This window comes from Cyanistes caeruleus, chromosome 4 (assembly GCF_971803275.1).
Source record: "Cyanistes caeruleus chromosome 4, bCyaCae1.hap1.1, whole genome shotgun sequence".
NCBI classification, from domain to species: Eukaryota; Metazoa; Chordata; class Aves; order Passeriformes; family Paridae; genus Cyanistes; species Cyanistes caeruleus.
Genome location: NC_141704.1, coordinates 1,920,843 through 1,940,990, shown reverse-complemented (window position 1 = coordinate 1,940,990; position 20,148 = coordinate 1,920,843). Strand labels below are relative to the sequence as shown.

General features: G+C 48.4%; 1 protein-coding gene across 1 annotated transcript in view; it reads left to right on the top strand.

The window, feature by feature from the left end:
- The window catches only part of LOC111923167 (uncharacterized), a 94,020-nt gene that overhangs the window by 50,880 nt on the left and 22,992 nt on the right, over window positions 1–20,148 (top strand). Inside the window, exons 47-67 of the mRNA XM_086886370.1 lie at window positions 112–183; window positions 1,443–1,496; window positions 2,698–2,736; window positions 2,885–2,920; window positions 3,636–3,761; window positions 4,324–4,440; window positions 5,871–5,984; window positions 9,763–9,966; window positions 10,753–10,788; window positions 11,594–11,638; window positions 12,181–12,225; window positions 12,833–12,868; window positions 13,695–13,730; window positions 14,281–14,340; window positions 14,930–15,055; window positions 15,810–15,881; window positions 16,035–16,070; window positions 16,393–16,452; window positions 17,208–17,252; window positions 18,318–18,353; window positions 19,078–19,113. Coding sequence (XP_086742496.1) covers window positions 112–183; window positions 1,443–1,496; window positions 2,698–2,736; window positions 2,885–2,920; window positions 3,636–3,761; window positions 4,324–4,440; window positions 5,871–5,984; window positions 9,763–9,966; window positions 10,753–10,788; window positions 11,594–11,638; window positions 12,181–12,225; window positions 12,833–12,868; window positions 13,695–13,730; window positions 14,281–14,340; window positions 14,930–15,055; window positions 15,810–15,881; window positions 16,035–16,070; window positions 16,393–16,452; window positions 17,208–17,252; window positions 18,318–18,353; window positions 19,078–19,113 — 1,431 coding nt within the window. The remainder of the gene's footprint in view (window positions 1–111; window positions 184–1,442; window positions 1,497–2,697; window positions 2,737–2,884; window positions 2,921–3,635; window positions 3,762–4,323; window positions 4,441–5,870; window positions 5,985–9,762; window positions 9,967–10,752; window positions 10,789–11,593; window positions 11,639–12,180; window positions 12,226–12,832; window positions 12,869–13,694; window positions 13,731–14,280; window positions 14,341–14,929; window positions 15,056–15,809; window positions 15,882–16,034; window positions 16,071–16,392; window positions 16,453–17,207; window positions 17,253–18,317; window positions 18,354–19,077; window positions 19,114–20,148) is intronic.

Genomic DNA, 20,148 nt, shown 5'->3' with positions numbered 1-20,148 from the left:
CCAAATATTCCTTTCCTGTGGGAAAAATAATATTTTCCTTGCTGTTTTCCTTTTCTGAGCTGCTGCTCGGGCTCAGTTTGTGATTTTTGCTCTCTCAATCTCTTCTTGCAGGGTCCTCCTGGACTCCCAGGACGACCTGGAGAGCAAGGAATGAAAGGAGATCCAGGAGAACCTGGAAAGGATGTAAGGAATCCCTGAAGGAGCAGCCGGGAGAGGGTGGATTTTGGGAGATTTAGTTTAATATAATATAATATAATATAATATAATATAATATAATATAATATAATATAATATAATATAATATAATATAATATAATATAATATAATATAATATAATATAATATAATATAATATGTAAATTTATTTATATATTATTTTATTCATATAATATAAATATAATATATATTATAATTTATTATATAATATATATTTTTATATTATATATATGTATATATATATATATAAATTATATTTATTTATGTTTATTCCCAGCATTATAAATAAATAGTATTTATTTCTTCAGATTGGGGTTGGATGGATCCAACATGGATAGATCCAGCAGAGATGGATTCACTCCATCCTTTTTTTCATCCCCACATTAAAAAAAAATCAGGGAAAATATTACCAAGATGCTCATGACTTTACCTAAATCTGATCTAGGAGACTCCCAAAAATATCAAAGCAACTCCTCTCCCTCTTCCACCTTTCTCCCTGTGGCCATATTAACAAGAATTGAGGTTTTAAATTTGTAATTAAATTATTTACTTCATTTAATTATTTAACTTCATTTATTGAATTTATTTTATTGAATTATTTAATTCATTTAATTTATTTTTAATTTTATTTATTCTTGCTGTTTATTCTGCGGGGACGGGGAAGAACACGAGGCAGAACAGCAACAGCAGCAATTCCCAAGAATTTGCTGTGCTGGGAGGGAAAACTCATTCCCAGAGGTCCAAAGGGTGTTTTTGGATGGATCCTTTGCAGCCATTCCTGCCAGATTCCCAATTTACCTCGCAGGACTCGTGTCCTGAGTCACAGGGAAAATGGGATTGGGAGAAAAGCTGCAGGAAATATCCCCATGGATCCAAAACAGATCTGTCCCAGGCTTTCCCAAAGAAATGGTGTTGCTTCCTCAGCCAAGATGCGGTGGCAGGGAAATAAAAGCAAAATTTGGGTTGCACGTGAGGTAATTCCATTGTTCTAGGTGGGATAGCAAAGGAAAAAGGAAAAGCAGGAAAGCTCCCAGGAACGTGAGCCCTTCTGAAGGTCAAGCTTCAAGTGAAGAGCAGAATTGCTCCAAATTGAACTTAAAAATGGGAATTAGGGAGACACAAGAAGGGGTTGGTTGGTCCCTCTGGAAAAGGTGGCGTTAGTTTGGGATCAGCTCCCAGGAAATGGGAATTTTAGAGGGGAGCTAACACATTCCTGCTGGTTTTCAGGGAGATCCTGGGAAGGACGGCCTGAGAGGTGAAAGAGGCCCCCAAGGTCCAAAGGTACGTCCTGAGTCCACATTTTTGTGGTGGTGCCACCACCTTGGGCAGATCAGAGGGGAGGAAAACCCATTTCAGGTCTCCTTTGACCCCCCCAAAAATTTTGGAATTTCAAAGCAGAGCTTCTGGGATGGGCTCGGGAATTGGTGGTTGCACCATGGCCGTGGTCCCACATCTCCACAGAGCTTCTCTTGGAAGAAGAATGTTCTTCAGGAGTCAAACAGGATAAATTTCTGGAATGTTCACAGATTGTTCCTTCCTCTCCTCCTCCTGCAAGCTGGAGAGCGCATGGAAAGGGGCGGAAGGAGGAATGGCTTCAGATCCCACACATCAGAGATCTTTAGATGTGGGAACAGCTCCTTCCTTAGTGGAGAGGTTCTGCAGGAAGCAGCACCAGTGGGGACAGGGAGATTTCCTGGTTGCCACGAGATCCAGACCTTTGGAAAAGCAATGATTTATCCAGGGGACGTGCATCCCAAATTCTCCCTGGTGCACCTTGGCTGGAGATGCCATCAAGGCCTTCCTGGTGCCCTTCATTCCACCGGAATCTGTCGATGCAGAAGCCAGATTTCAGTGAAATGAAGCCCCTCAGAGAGGCAAGTCAGCCCCACCTCAGCTGATGTTCCTCACCCCAGGAGCCTCCAGGCTGGACTTCCCAAACCCCTGCAGCTCATCCATGATTTCATCCGCTCGCCATCCAAGATCTCTGACCTGGAGATGGAATTCCATCGCTGTGGGAGCCCATCCCACTGGAGATGTTGGGGCCAGCCACGTGTGGGCCAACAGCACCGTGGCCACCTCCAGAAGGGACCACCAACCTCGGGGACACCATGGCCATCATCCTCATTGGTGTCCTCTGCACTGGTGGCACCGGTGGCACTGAGGGACCTCAGGAATCTTCCCTTTTCCACACATTTGTGGCCAGGAAGTGGAGAAGGGGATGGAGCAAAGCTCTGATCCAAACCTCACTTGGATGCTGCTCACGGGCCAGCCTTTCCCTCCAAAATCCAGCTGCACCTGTGCCCAGTGGAGGAGGGAAGGAGCCTATGGAGCAGGGTGGGATTCAAACCCCTAAATGGGATTTATCCGGGATTACGGAGCGGGCTGGTGGCAGATGAAGGGCCAGATATGGAATTACTCCCCTTCCTCTTCTTGCTCCTCATGGGAATGATGGAATTAATGAAACGATCTTGTTTATTCCAAGGGAGAACCAGGCCCGCCAGGAAAAGGAGTGGAAATGAAGGTAAATAAATCAAAATTAAAGACCACGTGAATGTTGGAAGCACCTCCCTCTCTGTCTGTGTGTCCCCTTGGCCATCTGCCACCTCCAGGAGAAACCTCCTGGAAAGCAGAGGGGGAGAAGTTGGGACCTTTTTTTTTCCCCTTTGCAGGACCTGGAGAAGCTTTTTGAGGCCTACGGGATCAAGGTAGGAGATCCTTTGTCCTTCCTCCTGACCAGGGGTTGTAATTTGGCTTTTCCATCTCTTCCCTCTGGAATCCTGGAGGTGGCATTTGCTCCCCCAGCAATCCCAGGAAGATTAATTCCATTTCCTTTTCCAGGTTGTATTTAAATATTTCTGGGACAGGCTTTTTGCTGCCGTTTTATGGGGTGGGTGGTGGCTTTGAGGCCTCTGTGACAGTGACACTTGGACCCTAAAGCCCCTCTAATTCCAACCTCAACATCTTCCACCATCCCAGGTTGCTCCAAACCCCATCCAGCCTGGCCTTGGACACTTCCAGGGATCCAGGGGCAGTCATAGCTTCTCTGGGAATTCTGTTCCAGCTCCTCTCCACCCTCACAGCCAAAAATTCCTTCCCAATATCCAACTCAAATCCTCACTCAGTTTCAAACCCTTCCCTCTTGCCATATCTCCATATTCCCATGGGAAAAACCACTCTCCCTCTTTTTTAAGTCCCCTTGGAGTTCCGAAAAGCCACAAATGTGGGGTTTTTATTTAGGAGAGACCCATGGATCAGCTCCTTGATCCCAAACCTGAATTTAAACCATCCCTCGGCTGTCCCTGCCCTGTGAGCCCCTGGGAATCCGTCATTCCTTGTTTTGGGGTGGCTGCTCTCGGATTGTCACGCCCTGGGGACAGGAGGGTGGCACTGGGCTGCCTCACTGGTGTGTTCTGGTTCCAGCTGGCGCTGCTGAGGGACCTCTCCAACGCGATCCTGCGGGATGGGCTGGATGAGCTCCTCTGGCACCGGGGTGGCTCCAGGATGAGCAAAACTTCCAGGGAAAACCAGGCAGCCATGCCTGTCACCGTGAGTAGCGTCACCTGCCAGGGGTGACAGACCTCCAGGGAATGAGGGAGATGGGAATGAGCCACCTGAGGCATCAGGGTCACCTCTGTCCTCGAGCGGGTGGCTCGGGAGAGGCCACGGCTGGCAGCGGGATCTGGGATCTTTGGGATAAAAGGATACAAAACATTCATTTTTTTAGTGGGAATGAAGGAATCAGTCAAGATTTGTTGTCCATAGAAACCGTCCCCAAAGCCACCAAAGTGTCCTCGTGCCCTCTGGGAACTTTTGGAGTGGTGGGTGTGGGGATGGGAGCGCTGAAAGGGAAAATGAGGGGGGTCTGGACAGGAAAAGTGATCCCAGGGAGGGACAAGGATTCCTTGGAAGTAAAGTTTGGATGTGGCCAGCAAGGAATTGCTGCCCACTCACCCCATCCTGGCTCAGAAGCATCACCAAGCAGGACAGAGTGTGCTGGAAGGTTGGGAAAGGTTGGAATGAAGCCACCAGGATCTGGTTCCTCACGGGTGTGGATCCTGGGAGCTCAGGGCTGTCACTGTCACACCAATCCCTTGTTTTGGTGTTGCAGGATCCACTGGTGTCCGACACTTCCCACCGTGTCCCGGCCGGCACCGAGGTGACAGGAGAAGGACAGAGCCTGGAGCTGGAGGCTCTGGAGGTGCCGCTGTCCGGAGGATTCCCTGAGGTGAAAAGATGAAATTTGGGTTCTCTGAGCAGGAAAGATGAAACTGGGGCTTTACTGCATCCAGCTCTGGGCTCTTCCAATCAGGGAGCACATGGAGGTGTCCAGGGAATGGAGCTGGGAAGGGTCTGGAGCCCCAGGAGAGGCTGAGGGAGCTGGGAAAGGGGCTCAGCCTGGAGAAAAGGGGGATCAGGGGGAATTTCTGGCTCTGCACAACTCCCTGCCAGGAGGGGACAGCCGGGGGGGTCGGGCTCTGCTCCAGGAACAGGGACAGGAGGAGAGGGAACGGCCTCAGGCTGGGCCAGGGGAGCCTCAGGGTGGACAGCAGCAGGAATTTCCCCATGGAAAGGGTGGCCCTGGAAGTGCCCAGGGAGGTTTGGAATTCCCATCCCTGGAGGTGCCCAAGGAGCACCAGGAGGTGACACTCAGGGCTCTGGGCTGGGGACATGGTGGGGATCAGGCACAGCTTGGAACTCCATGGTCCTGGAATTCTTTCCTGTCCTGGGATTCTGTGGAGTGTCTCCTGCCCTGGCAGGGACGGATCCAATCCCGTTGTCAGGCTGGATTGGGATTGTCCATGCTGGGACTGCCGGAGCTCCAGGAGCGGTTGGATAACGCTCCCAGGGACAGGGTGGGATTGTTGGGATGTCCTGGCCAGGGCCAGGAGCTGGGACTGGACGATCCCTGTGGGTCACTTCCCACTCAGGATATTCCATGATTCTGTGACTCCAGAGCCCTCATTTGGAGTAACCAGACAAATTCCAGCCACCTGCATCCCAATTAACTGCTCCTTTTTATGGGAATTAGGAATTTATCCACAATTTGAAGGCTTCTCTCCGTGCTGGGCTTCCTGTAGGAGGCATCTCCTGGGGTTTTATCTCCCTCTGTGGCTGGATCAGGATGATCCGATTCCTTAGAGACTTGGAAAAGGTGGGACAGGACATCCACTCTCAGTCCCAGGCTTCTCCCATGTCCTCAGGTTTTTCCCAGATTTTTCCAACCTGGATTAGGACATTTTAGGGCCTTTGGAGGGGAGGTTTGCACCAAGAGACACAACCCTGGAGCCAGCAAAAGCTGGGATTTGGGATACAGAGACCCCAAAACTGTCTCTGCTGAGCTTTGGGAGCCAAACCCAAACTGGAAGAAAGGATTTGGGACCATCAAAGCATCCCTTAATCCCTCAGGGAATCCTTCCTTTTCCATTGGTGCTGATTGGATGGATGCAAAGGAGTTAAAATTCCCAGATATTGACTGGACAGATCGTTGGAATTTTTAGTTTTTCCTCTATTTTATTGCAGTGGAAAATTAAATTGGAGAGAGAATTTCAGCATGGATCAGTGTCAGGGCCTGGGAAAGGGTCCTGCTGTCAATTTTTTCCATTTTTTCCAGTATTTATTGGAATTTTATCAACATTTATCCATCCTGCTCTGCAGGGCTTGGCTGTGCCCCCACCACATCCAGGAGATCTGCAGGAAAACCATTCCCTGGATTTCCTCCAGCCCTTGGAGGAGAGGCTGGAAGGAGAATCCCAGCAGGACACCAGCCAGGTACGTTTTTCCAAGGATTTCAGACCAGTGATGGACTGGGATGCGAAACTTAATCCTGATGTGGCTTCTCCATATCCTTGGAGATATGGAATGCTCCTGGAATGGGCAGGAGGCTGATGGGAGTGACAAAAATCCCTTGGGAAATGTTTTGTTGATTAATTCCACAATTCTGGGGGGAAAACCAAGATAATCCCATTTTATCTGATCCCAACTGGCCACGCCATCCTTGTATTATTCCAGCTTGGAATAATTGAAGAGTTGATGATTCCCAAGACTTTTAAAACGGGGATAATGCAGACTCCAAACAGAGAATTTAAAATATGCCTCCTACAAGAAGTCTCCTTTTCCTTCCCACTTTCCATGGATACAGAAATTCATGGATATGGTCTCAGGATATTCCACTGATATTCCAGGATATTCCTGCTGTGCTCTGGAACATCTGAGTCACTTAAAGAGGAGGATTTTAGGGCCTAGGCAGGAATTTGGAGATTTTCTCTGATCCCTAGAATCCCATTTCCCTCTGTTTTCCTGCACTCCTGGGCAGAGGTTCCCTTCCCAAATCCTGCTCCAAATCCAGCACTCTCCGGTTTGGACATTGTATCCCTGTGGAATTCTTGGAAACACCCAGCAGCAGGACAGCAGCAGCTTTAAAAAGTGAAGGGAAAAATCCCTTGGATATTTCCTCAGAGCTGCAGGAACAGCATCAGCAAGGATATTTTTAAGGATGGCAAGACGGGAATAACTGGAAGAGGAACTTCAGGAAATCCCGCTCTGGTTTATCCAGTTTACCAATCTCTTCCTTCTGCTCCCATCCCTTTATCCCTGCCCTGGGATGATGAATTCCAGGGTTAATCATGGAGCTGGAATCACGAAGGCTCAGCAGCCACGAGAGGGCTCCCGGCTCAAACGCAAAAACCTGGAGCGGGATCTGCGGCTCTGGAGACGCCGGGATGTGCCAAGAGCATCCCAGGGCTCTGCTTTTCCTCCTGGATGCAGCAATTCCCTCTCCTGGGAATGGTTAAGCTGGAGAACCACAGAGGATGGAGCCCAAACCCCTCGGTTTTTAGAATCGTGGAATGGTTTGGGTGGGAAGGGATTTTAAGGATGGTCCCATTCCATCCCCCTGTCATAGGCAGGGAATCTTCCACCATCCCAGGCTGCTCCAAGCTCCAATGTCCAGCCTGGCCTTGGACATTCCAGGGACCCAGGGGCAGCCACAGCTGCTCTGGGAATTCCAGCCCAGCCAGGAATTCCTTCCCCAGATCCCATCCATCCCTGCCCTCTGGCAGTGGAAGCCATTCCCTGTGTCCTGTCCCTCCAGGCCTTGTCCCCAGTCCCTCTCCAGCTCTCCTGGAGCCCCTCCAGGCCCTGGAATGTTCTGGAAGCTCTCCCTGGATCCTTCTCCTCTCCAGGTGAACATTCCCAGCTCTCCCAGCCTGGCTCCAGAGGGGCTCCAGCCCTGGGAGCAGCTCCATGGATTTCTCTGGATTTGCTCCAGCAGCTCCTCCAGTGATCCCTGTTTCATCAGGAGCTTTACAAACACAGAACAATTCCCACAGATTTTTTAGGACACTCCAGACTCCCTCAGCAGGACGGGATCTGCATCCTAAGGATGTTTTCCTCACTTGCATTCTGAATAAAATCCCATTTATCCTCATGGGAAGGGAACAGCGGATTCCAAAGGCTGGGAAAGAGCAGCTCCCACACCCTGGAGATGCCAAGGAGGGATGGAGCCAGATTTCCTGCCAGTTTTCCTGCCTGTTTTCCCAGTAGCAGCAGCAGGAATCACGAATTTCCACCTGCTCCAAGGTTCACGGAGCCTGGAACAACCCAGGAGCTCCATCCCTGAGGAGCAATTCCTGGCAGGAATTAATTGGAAGCAAAGTCGCTCCTGGGAAGAGCGGGATGATCCCAAATCCACGTGCCCGGGGCTGGATGCTCATCCATGGATGGGGGTTATGGGACCATCCCAAAAAATTCCTGCTCCTCCACCCACGGATTATTCCTTTCCAGAGTTAATTTGGATAAATCCCCCTCATCTCCATATGGATAAACCCACAATTGCTCCCTTTTCCTCCCTGAAATCCTGACTTTTTTTCTATTTTTCCCTTTCCTTTTTTGCAGGAATATTTCTTTTCCTCTCCCTCCTACTTATATTTTTCTCTTCCCTCCTTTTCTCCCTTCCCTCTTTTCCTTCCCCCTTTTTTTTTTCCCCCTCTGCCAGTGACAAATCCTTCCTTGAGGAAGCAGCAGCCTCCCAAATTTTCTTGGAAATGCCTCGTTCCTGGAGCAGGAAACTGCCAAAATTACGGAGGAATTACGGAATTAATGGATCCCCATTACCTCCGGCAATTTCCCAGAAAATGAGATCCCGGGGAACATTCCAAACCTCAGCCAGGTCTTGGCAACCTCTGGAATCTCTGGAATCGCCTCCACGAGGATCTGTGGAGCATTTTAGAGCCATTCCCAGGGAAATGAGCAGTGCCTGGGAAGGAGGGATGGGAAAATCCAGGTGGTGCCATCCCACTGTGCCATTTCTGGGAGATTTTCCCAAAAATCTCTCAGAATCTGGGAGACTTTTTTATCCCCAAATTTTTTTTTTATCCCGAAAAACCCACCCTGGATGGGTTTTCCCCTTACCAGTGTATCCTTCATCCCTCTTTTATCCCTTTTCCCCTCATCCTCTTCCAGTGAAGAATTCCAGTTTTAATTGGCTCCAAATTGGGTTTTTTTCTTTCCCTTGTGAGCCAGAAATTTGCTGTGTTCATTATCCATGAGGTGGAATTATCCCGTGGTTTGTTAAAATCCGGGAAAACGGGATGATCATCCCTGAAAACCTCACTGAGCTCGCACTCACCAACATTCCCTGGAAGTTTAGGATTTATTTTCCCTGCTTAAACCATCCAAAAATCCATGAAATTAATGGAGGTGAATCCAGATCTTTGTTCTTTAAAAATAAAAAGAAAAAAAAAGGGAATATCCCTAAAAAACTGCACCACATCCTGATTTTTCCTACTCCTTTTTATTCTCCTGGAAGTGATTGAGGCTTTTATGGCAAATAAATGCAATTTTTGCTTTCAGATCCAAATATTCCCCAAATATTCAGCTCAGGAAAGAATTGCTGGGAATATTCTCGATAGGAATATTCCCATTTTCCCAATGGATCATTTCCTCCTGCTGCTATGGAAAAGCAGGAACAATTTAGGAGCCAGGTCAGGAATTATTTTCTTTACTTTGTGTGCCGTAAATATTCCAAATTATCAGCAAGGGGCTGATTAACATATGGCCGTTAATTGGCATTAATTGATGGTTTATTCCAATTGGATGCTCCAGGCTCAATAAACACGGAGTTGCCTGGGAATGGCCGGAGTAGGGCAGGATTCCAAGTTCCAAGCTGGAATATTTTAGGTGGGGTTTTAATTCTTAAATTCTTAAGGTTGGAAAAGCTCATTTTGGTATATTATTATTATTATTATTATTATTATTATTATTATTATTATTATTATTATTTTATTATTTTATTATTAGAATTTCATGGAATCACAGAATGGGTCGGGAGAGATCCTAAAGCTCATCCAGTTCCGTGGGCAGGGACACCTTCCGCTATCCCAGGTTATTCCAAGCCCCTTCCAACCCGGCCTTGGACACTTCCAGGAATTCCAAACTCCCCATTCCCTGGGGATGGAATTTTTTCCTCCCATCCAATCCAATTCTCTCCTCTGTTGGTTTTGAACCATTCCTTGTCCATAGATCGGGCGCTGTGTTTCCCTTCCCGCAGGAAAATGGGAATTCCAACAACAGCTCCATGATCCCAAGGCACAGATCCAGGAGATCTCCCAGGCATGAGGGACACCCCACAAGAATCCCATTCCAAAGCCATCCCTGTGATCCAGGAGGAAGCAGTGCCCCTTCCCTGGAGGCTCCATCACCAGCTCATCCCCCCGGTGCTCCGGGAGCTCGGAAATTCCTGCTGGGATCCACGGTGAGCAATGGAAGTGGATCTCTGTTTTCCCACCCGGGCAAGGCCACGATGAATGTGGAAATTTAGGGATAAATATCCATAAATAAAGCAGGAAACAGCTGCTGCAGGAACCATTTTTCATGGACAAAGAGATCCTTCTCCATGAATTCATCCAGGGAAATGAGCAAACAGAATAATCCGGTTTTTGGGGAAAGCAGAACCACTGGAATCTCCTGGGAATGTCGAAGATATTTCCCGGTGGGGGTGGTGATAAACCTGCCCATTCCTGACATGCCTGGACATTCCAGGGATCTTTACCAGAAAATCCCAGAAATGGGGGGGGAAAAAAAAAAAAAAAGTTGATTTTTATAAAATTTAAGAGCAAAAATTCCCATTCCCAGGAATTAAGGATGGAAAATTTGGGATAGTTTTCCTGTGACTGGATTTATTTGAAAGCAGGGAGTGACCCTCACCCTGCATTCCCAGGAGGAATGAGCTGAGCTCATCCACATCTTTTCCAGAAATTCCAGGGTTAAAATGGGACACCTGGAAAGCCTGGAATTCCTCAGGAATTGCTCAGGAATTCCTTGGTCCTGGCAGCTCCCAGATGTCCCATCCAGGCTGGAGCAGATCGGGAGCCTGGAGGCCTCCAAAGGATCCTGGTGATCTGTGGAAACCTCCAGCTTCCCTCTGGGATTCCCCACTTCCCATTCCTCACTTCCCATTCCTCAGAGGTGTCTTTTCCATGGCTCACGGAAAAGTTTTTCCAGCTGCTCTCATGCTTCCCTCTCCTCTTTTTAATCCAAGGCATATCCAGGCCCTCATCGTCCAAGGAGAACTAAGGTACGGAATTCCTTCTGTCCTGCTCTTATCCCTGGGAGGAGACAGCTGCTCCTTTCTCCCAGCCCATCCCATCAATCCCATCCAATCCCATGGATCCCATCCCATCAGTCCCATTCCAGTGATCCCACGGATCCCATCCCATCGATCCCATTCCAGTGATCCCATGGATCCCATCCCACTGATCACATCCCATCCCAACAATCCCATCCCAGGGATCCCATGGATCCCATCCCAGGGATCCCATCCCACCCATCCCATCCCATCTCATGGATCCCATCCCAGGAATCCCATCCCAGGAATCCCATCCCATGGATCCCATGGATCTCATCCCCCTATCCCATCCTATGGATCCCATCCCATCCCATGGATCCCATCCCATCCCATCCCATCCCATCCCATCCCATCCCATCCCATCCCATCCCATCCCATGGATCCCATCCCATCCCATGGATCCCATCCCATCCCATCCCATCCCATCCCATCCCATGGATCCCATCCCATGGATCCCATCCCATCCCATGGATCCCATCCCATCCCATCCCATGGATCCCATCCCATCCCATGGATCCCATCCCATCCCATCCCATCCCATCCCATCCCATCCCATCCCATCCCATCCCATGGATCCCATCCCATGGATCCCATCCCATCCCATGGATCCCATCCCATCCCAGGAATCCCATCCCATGGATCCCATCCCATGGATCCCATCCCATGGATCCCATCCCATCCCATCCCATGGATCCCATCCCATGGATCCCATCCCATGGATCCCATCCCATCCCAGTGCATTTTTTCCTGGCAGAAGGAGGGAAGTGGCCCAGCAGATCCCTCTTCCCGTGGCCCAAAGGTCAGTGCTGTTATCCCACTTTTTTACTACACATTCCCGGGATAATGATCCATTTTCCCAGAGCTGTCTCACTTTGGAAACTGAGGAATCGCAGGCAAAAATCAGGAAATCCAAGATGAAATCAACAGTTTTGCCATTGGTGATGAGCAGAAATTCCAGGATGGAATCTTTCACAGCTGATCCAAACATGGGATTTGTGTTTTGGGAATCCTCAGTCGGTTTGGGATTCCTCCTGTCTCCTTCAAATTCATGGAATTCTTTAAGATCTGCAGTATCCTGGGATAGGGAAACCCTCGATTTGTCACTTTTCCCTGGCCTTTGTTCCAGGATTATTGGTTTTCCCTCTGCATTCCCATTGTTCAGGATAATTCCCAATCCATTGTGGGAATGCGAGTGCTGGAAATCAGGGATTCCTCCATGGATATTTCCAAAAACCGGAGCGGGGATGAGGGCAGCACCCACCTGGTGCAAAGAGGGAAGGGAAAATTCCTTGGAATAGTGAATTTTTGGGATTGATTTTTTGGGGATTGGTTGTTTTCCAGGGAGAAATGGGAGCTCCTGGAGCCCGTGGAGACAAAGGAGAAAAGGTAGGGATGGGCTTTTCCAGCCTGATCCTTTGGAACTGGAATTCCCTGTGCTGAGAGGTCCTGGAAAGGGAAAGACAGTTGGGAATATGCTCATGGATCGGGTCCAATGGAAACTGGGATTGGCACATTCCCACCTTTATCCCCAAACCTTCCTGGGGGTTTTGTTCCCAAATTCCAGCAGTTTTTCCACACATCTGCCACGCTCAGGAGGAAATACGAAATCCAGAGGTTGGATTTAGTGATTTTTGAGGAATTTTCCAGCCTAAATGATGGAATTTTCGTGTTCTATGATGCGGAAGTTCAAGGGGAGGATTCCCGATGTTCATTTTCTGCTGGATAAGAGAACAAAAAGATGGGATGGACAAGGAAAATCCAGCCCTGGCACAAGGATAGGGATAGGAAAAAAATGCCACAAAAATCCTCATTTTCCGCTTTGGGCTGTGAAAATTCATCGGGAGCAGGTGGCAGATCCAGGGAAGGGGGACACGGAATTTCAGGAGAAAGGGAGGGTTGGTAAAAGGAAGAATCCCATGGGGAATTTTGGGTGGAATCCTGGGAGAAAAGGAGGGGGAAGAGAAGTGGCTGGAAAGGGAATTTTGTCTTGCAGGGACAACCTGGGGATGTGGGGGAGCCTGGAGAGAAGGTGAGTGCTGATATCAGCTCCGAAGTTTATTTGGGAATCTCCTCCAAGAGCAGCCCAGGTGGGGCTGGATCCAGTCCCAGCCCTGGGAATATCGATGGATTAAATCTAAGGAATTACAGAGCTACAGATGAACCTTTGTCCAGCAGGATTAATGACAGAAAAGCAAAAATATGTATTACTATTATTATTATTATTATTATTATTATTATTAATAATAATAATAATAATAATAATAATAATAATAATAATAATAACAGTAATAGTAATAGTAATAGTAATAGTAATAATATTATTAATATTAATGCTATAATTTTTTATTTTTATACTAATTATATTATAATTATATATTTTAATTTTTTTATTATTATTATTAATAATAATAATAATAATAATGATAATAATAATAATAATAATAATAATAATAATAATAATAATAATAATAATTTGACAAAAAAATCTTCATTGGAATTATTTCTTATAGAGAAGCTGAATCTCCCAGGATAGGACAGAACAGTGCACGATACCAAAGTAATTAAATTAAATGAATATAAATTAATTATTTTGCTGGTTGAAAATTGAAATTAATTATTTTAAAGCAATTAAAATTAGCCCAAAATGCCAATAATTGAAGTAGAGATTGATGTCCCTCACCCAAAAAATGACCTGAGAGGGGTTTGATGTCCACTCTCATCCCATCACCAAATTCCTTGGAATTTGGGTGTTTTCCCAGGTTTTTTTCCCCCACATTCCAGTCAAAGAATCCCTGGGAATCTCTTGCTCAGGGGTGACAATTCCATGACCTCGGAATCTTTTCTTTATTCCCCAGGGCACCAAAGGAGACCGAGGGGACGAAGGCCAAAAGGTGAAGGACAAAGTTGGTGCCAGCCAGCGGTGGCTTTTCCTCCTTTTCTTGGGATCAGTGTCCAGGGCACTCCTGAGGTGTGGCTGGGGACCGGGATGAGATTCCAGGAGGATCGCACGGACAGGAATGTGTCTGGCCCAGAATCCTGGGATAGCATTCCCGGTAATATTCCAGAAGGATCACATGGACAGGAATCAGTCCGGCCCAGAATCCTGGGATACCATTCCCAGGAATATTCCGGAAAGATCACACGGACAGGACACCTTGGGAATGAGTAATGGATGCCAGGGAATTTGTCTAACCCAGCGTCTTGGGATACCATTCCCAGGAATATTCCAGCTTCCTCTTTTCCAAAGCTGATTCCCAGCAGCTTTGTCTCTCCAGCTCAGATCATCCAGAGGAGACGAGGGCTCTGTAGGAACCCTTGGAACGGGATCATTCCTGTGGGATTTCAGCTGGATCTCCATGGAGCAGCACAAACCAAACTCTCCCTGTCCTGGGTTTTCACTGGAAGGAGAATTCCTGATTTTTCCTGACTTTCCTTTCACAGGGAGAGCCAGGAATTGGGTTCAGAGGTCCGGTTGGCCAGGCTGGGCCACCTGGATTTAAGGTAAGGCTGGATTTATTTCTTCCTGGGATTTTTCCTCTTTGTCATCCTGGTTTTCCACTGCTGGATGTGAAGCATGGAAGCGGCTGCAAAGAGAAAGGACCAAAATCATCCTGGAAAGGCGGGAGAAGGATTTGGGATAGAGGGAATGCTCTGTGTTCTCCAAAGGGCCGTTTCAGAGGGACGTCCTGAGGATAAATTTGGAATCATGGAAGGGTTCGGGCTGACCTCTGCAATCAACAGGGACATCCTCAGGCTGGGAAAAAAAGAAATCCAGGGAATTGTGGGTTCACCAGGAATGACTTCCAGGCCTCCCTGGGGTGCTGGAATTCACCAAAAGTGTGGAGCTAAAGGCCCTGTCCTTATTTAGCCACGGAAAAGCCCTTTTGTCACCAAAACTTAGGAAGAAAAGAAATCCCAAAGTTCGGTGACAATTCCTCCAGCCCTCAGATCTCCTCATGGATCAGGACTGGAAGTGGTGTCCCAAATTCCATGCAACGGTCATGGGAATTCAAGGAGACATCCCAGACTTTCTCCAGGAGCTCCAGCAAATCCCACCCGATATCCCAATTCCTTGTGATTCCCTCACCAGGGCGAGCCAGGGGCCCCGGGACCTCCAGGAGCTCAGGGCATCCAAGGAATTCGTGGCAATGCCGGCACTCCCGGATCCCAGGGGGACAGAGGGGCTCCAGGTGTGCCCGGAATTCCAGGACAGAAGGTGAGGGGACACCTTGGGTTGTGTTTGTCACCTCAAGGTGACCCCTGTGGGTCAAACCCCCACAATTCCAGGTCTCCTGGATGTTGTCAGGGAAGTGGGAACAAATCCCGGTTGGAAAAGGAAGGGTACCGGGAATGATTAGAACGATGGGATGATCCTCAGGTTCCAGAATAAAACAGGGGAGCTCCTGGGAAGTTTCTCTTCCTGGGAATTTAATGGTGGGACTGGAGGAGGGGACTGGGAAGGAGCGGCGATCACATTGGGATGGCAGCTGGAATTTTGGGGTCATTAATCCCTGGGAATAGAGGGAGGAATCCCAGAATCCCAGGGTCACTGAGGTTGGGAAAGCCCTCCAAGGTCATGGAGTCCAAACCTGCCAAATCCTCAGTGAGTGCCACATCCAGGAATTCCTTGGACACCTCCAGGGATGGATGGGGACTCCAAACCTGCCAAATCCTCAGTGAGTGCCACATCCAGGAATTCCTTGGACACCTCCAGGGATGGATGGGGACTCCAAACCTGCCAAATCCTCAGTGAGTGCCACATCCAGGAATTCCTTGGACACCTCCAGGGATGGATGGGGACTCCAGACCTCCCTGGGCAGCCCCTTCCAATGCCTGACCACCCTTTCCATGAGGAAATTCCTGCCAGTGCAGGGAACACTTGGATCACCAGCTCCTGCTTTTGTCCTGATCAGGGAAACCAGGACCTTTCCCATCTGCATGTTCTCCTCTCAAAGGGTTTTGTTTTCCAGGGGGAACGTGGGAGGAGAGGCCGGAGTGGATTTCCAGGGCCTGTGGGGCCATCAGGATCCCCAGGAAAAGAGGTGGATTTGTTCACGTTCCCTGTGCCTTTTGGGAGGGATGGATGAGGGATCTGGGCTGGATGGGCTTTGATCCTCTGGGAATGTTGGGATAGGAGAGCATGGAGCACTTCCAAAGCAAATCCTCCCCTTTACTTTGTTCTCCTTGTCCTACAGGGAATTCCTGGGACCCCTGGAGCCAAAGGCAATAAGGTCAGTGTCACCCTCCCGGGAAAGTCACGAGCAGAAATCATGGGAATGGGAACGGGAACGAGAATGGGAACGAGAATGGGAACGGGAACGGGAACGGGAATGGGAATGGGAATGGGACAAGTCCCTGCCTCCATCCTACTTTATCCCATTCCACCCTCACTCCCATGGTTGCTGGAGCACCCTCCAAAGAGAACAGCAGAAAATCCATGGGATTGAGTCTCCTGAGTCTTCCTGGAACTTCAATCCTGGCCAAAATAATCAGGGATTCTGTGGTGGGGTTTCGCTGCTCTGAGTGACGCCTCTGGAATTCTCTGCTTTCCAGGGAGAAGCCGGCATTGGAGCCGCTGGCCCGAGAGGTCCCCGTGGATTCCCTGGCCCTCGGGTAGGTCCACCCATAAATATTCCAGGCTTGGATTCCTGCAGCCTCCAGCCCCCTTTGGAGACAGCTTTATCCATCACCTCCCTCCCACCTGTCCCAGAAATTCCTGAAGGGTTTCAGGTAGCAAAAATTCCCTTTTCCTCCTGTCCCTGAGAAGTTTTGGTCTCCTTCCGGCAAAGACGGAGTCGGAATCGGAGAATCGTGTTTAAATTGGCTGCTCCTGTGGCTGTCCCACAAATAAATCAGGATTTTATGGCCCAATCCATCGGGAAGAACTCCCCACCTGCTTTTGGATGAGGCCCCTGAGGCAAAACACTCCCCAGAAATGTCAACAGCTGTGGGTAAACCTTGCTGGAGCTTCGTTATCCAAAGGAAACGATGGAATAATGTTTCTGCTCTTGTGGCTCCGGCACAAATCTAAATCCCAGGATCTCGGGTTGCTTTGGCTTCAAGTGGGAAACCCAAATTTGGCCTAAATTATTTGGAATTTGGACAGTTCCTGAGGTTTAAAGGCAGGTCCTGTGGGGTCAACTCAAGGAGGTCATAAAAGGCCTTCATGGACCCTCCAGCACAGCGCTGTCATCCCAATCCATAAAAACACCCGGCACCTGATCCTGATGGAGGGAGAAAGAGGCTGGAGAAATCCTCTGGGCACAGGGAATTCTGCCTGCCCCATTCCCAGCGGGATGGTTTGTGGGTTTGGGATTCCCTGTGTGCTGCATTCCTCATTGTTATCCCCGCCCCTCCGCATCCCCCAGGGCGACGAGGGCATCGTGGGAATGCGGGGTCCTCCTGGAATGATGGTGAGTGTTCCAATATCCCGGAAAATCACGGGATCCACGGCTGGCGAAATCCCCACAAGCCGTGAGAGGAATAAAATGGGATTCTTCCGGAGGGAAATAGAGGTTTGGAAACCTGAATTCCAGTAGGATGAGGGAGTGGAAAATCGTGTGAATTCCTTGCTGTCCTTGTCCATTTGGGTGGATCATCCCAAGGTTTGGAAGCCCTCCTGGAATATCAAGCCCCCCCGCTGCTGTTGTCAGGTCTCTGGGAATTTCAGGAATTTCAGGACAGGGATTTCAGGCTCTTGTTCTGCTGGAGACACAAATGACAGCTGGAATTTGGATAAACTCATTATTTATTAATTATTCAGTATTATTTATTAGGCTGTTATTTTTCATGGAATGAAAGGAAGAGGTGTTTTTTTTTAATAAGGACACGGAGCAATAGGAAATGGGGGAATGGTTTTAAACTGGAATAGCGCAGGGATAAATGGGATATTGGAAAGAAATTCTTCCCTGTGAGGGTGGGGAGGCCCTAGCACAAAATTCCCAGAAAAACTGTGGCTGCCCCATCCCTGGAAGTGTCCAAGGCCAGGCTGGATGTGGGGCATGGAGAACCCTGGGATAGGAAAAAGTATCCCTGCAGATGAAAATTCCCATCTTCCTGCATGTTCCAGGGAATTTAGCAAGCAGGGGTGACCACGGTGGCTTTTCACCTCTCCAAATGTGCTCCCCATCCTGGCTTGGCCTCCAAGGGATCCGGAGATCCCCATCCAGGATCCTCCCCCACCTTGGAGGAACCTCTTGGAGCATCTTGGCTTTTCCTTGATGTTGAGGGTCCAAAAATCCCAGTGGGATTCTCAAAACGAGGGAATTTGGCTGAATTTATCCACCTGCCAGGAGATCCCGGTGGTGGGCAGAGGATTAAAGCAGGAGCTCCCGTGCTGGTTCTTCCAGAGGTTTTTCCATGCTGGAAGCAATTCTGCCTTTGGTGGATGGAGGCTTCTCTTTCCCAACATTCCCACCTTCCCGCTTTCCTCCTGTTATTGTGGATCCTCACGTGGTTTTTGTATGGTTTTTTTCCAGGGTCCAAAAGGCTTCCCGGGTGTGAAGGGCCAAAGAGTAAGAACTGATCTTATCTGCAGCTCTTATCTGCAACTCTTATCTGCAACTCTTATCTGCAACTCTTATCTGCAGCTCTTATCTGAAACTTTTATCTGAAACTTTTATCTGAAACTTTTATCTGCAGCTCTGATCTCTGCACAGTTTCTGGTGTTGTGGGAGCCTTTTAAACCAGTGGGAATCATCCCAGGATCTTGTGGGAAATGGACTGGGGGAGTCCCTGGATCACTTTGGGAATCATCCCAGGATCTTCTGGGAATGGACTGGGGGAGTCCCTGGATCACTTTGGGAATCATCCCAGGATTTCCCAGGAATGGACTGGGAGAGCCCCTGGATCAGCCTCATGTGCTCTGCACTCCAGCTCCTATTCCATACAGATTCCATTAAAAGATTTGAGGGAGAAATTTGGGAAATCCTTCATTTTTCGGATGCCATCCCACCCCTGCTGAATCCCATTGGGATGGGAATTCCAGCAGTAATTCCACATTGTGCTGAGTGTGGAGTCAGGAAAACCAGCTCAGCGCTCTGGGGTTTTTATTCATTGTCAGTGCCGTAAATTTGGGTTTTCCACAATATTTCGTGGCGAACTGAAGGTTTTCCAGAGTGTCCAGAGGATCTGACTTCCAGCTCCAAGAGGTTTCAGTGGCTTGGAGTGGGAATCAATGGCCTGAGAGGGAATAAAAAGGGAATAATTCTTTTTTTTAATTTATTTTCCTGTTTTTAGGGTGATCGGGGACTTCTGGGACCAAAGGGAGAACGAGTAAGGACATTACAGATATTTCTGGGGTTTTCCTTTCACTGTGTGGCTCCAAGAAAAGCCTGGATCCATCCTTTCTTTGTTGTGCCAATGGAATTAAGAGGAGGAAACACCTGGATTCTGACCCTCCTTTTTGGGGGTGGGGGGGCGGGTTTCCACCAGTTTAAATCTTTTGATTCCATCCTTGCACTGGGAACATTTCTCGGAGCTGAGTTTGTGGGATGGATTTGATCCTAAAAAAAAAAAAAAAAAAGAAAAAAAAAAAAAAAAAGACTAAAGTAATTTTGGGAACGATTTGCTGAGGCACAAAAAAAAAAAAATCCTGAATTAAGGGAGGAAGAAAATTCCCCCTGATTTTTGGAATGAGCAGCTGACCCCAAAGCGAACCTTAATTTCCAACAGCCTGAGCTGGCTCCTGACAGGTAATGGGAAAATAACTCCTCGAGTGCTCCTGGAAAATGCTCCGAAACCTCTGAACTCGTGCCCGGCGTTTTGTTAAGTTCCTTCCTGGCCGGAATGGCTCGCTGGAAAATGAGGTTTGGAAAAGCATCCGTGATGATGCCGCCTTTGAGTCACACAATATTCAGTGATTAAGGCCCATTTGTCTCCGAGGAGGCTCTTCTGGAAAGGAACTCGCTCCGGAGACCAATCAATTCTTAATTTGCTTCGTGAGGAGGCCTCGAAACTCTTCCCAAGCCAAAGGAATGTGGGATGCATTTTCCAAAGGATGCCTTCATAAAAGAGGAGGTGGAATCGGAGATAAAACGGGAGCAGGAGGGAAAAATTGGCTTGGCTTTGTTCCACCTGATTGCAGCTTAATTTTCCCTCTCATTCTCCCTGGATCAGTGTGGGAATAACTCCATGAATCCCGGGGTTGGATTAAACTGCAGGATTTTCAGTCTCCCTTTTATTCCCAAAATTTGTTGAGCCCCATCCTGCCTCTGTTAGAGAGCTGGGAAGCAGGAATGTGTCTGAAAGCAGAATTTGGGCAGGGTCCTGTGGTGAGGGTTGGAGTCCAAAAAATGTCAGATTTTTGGG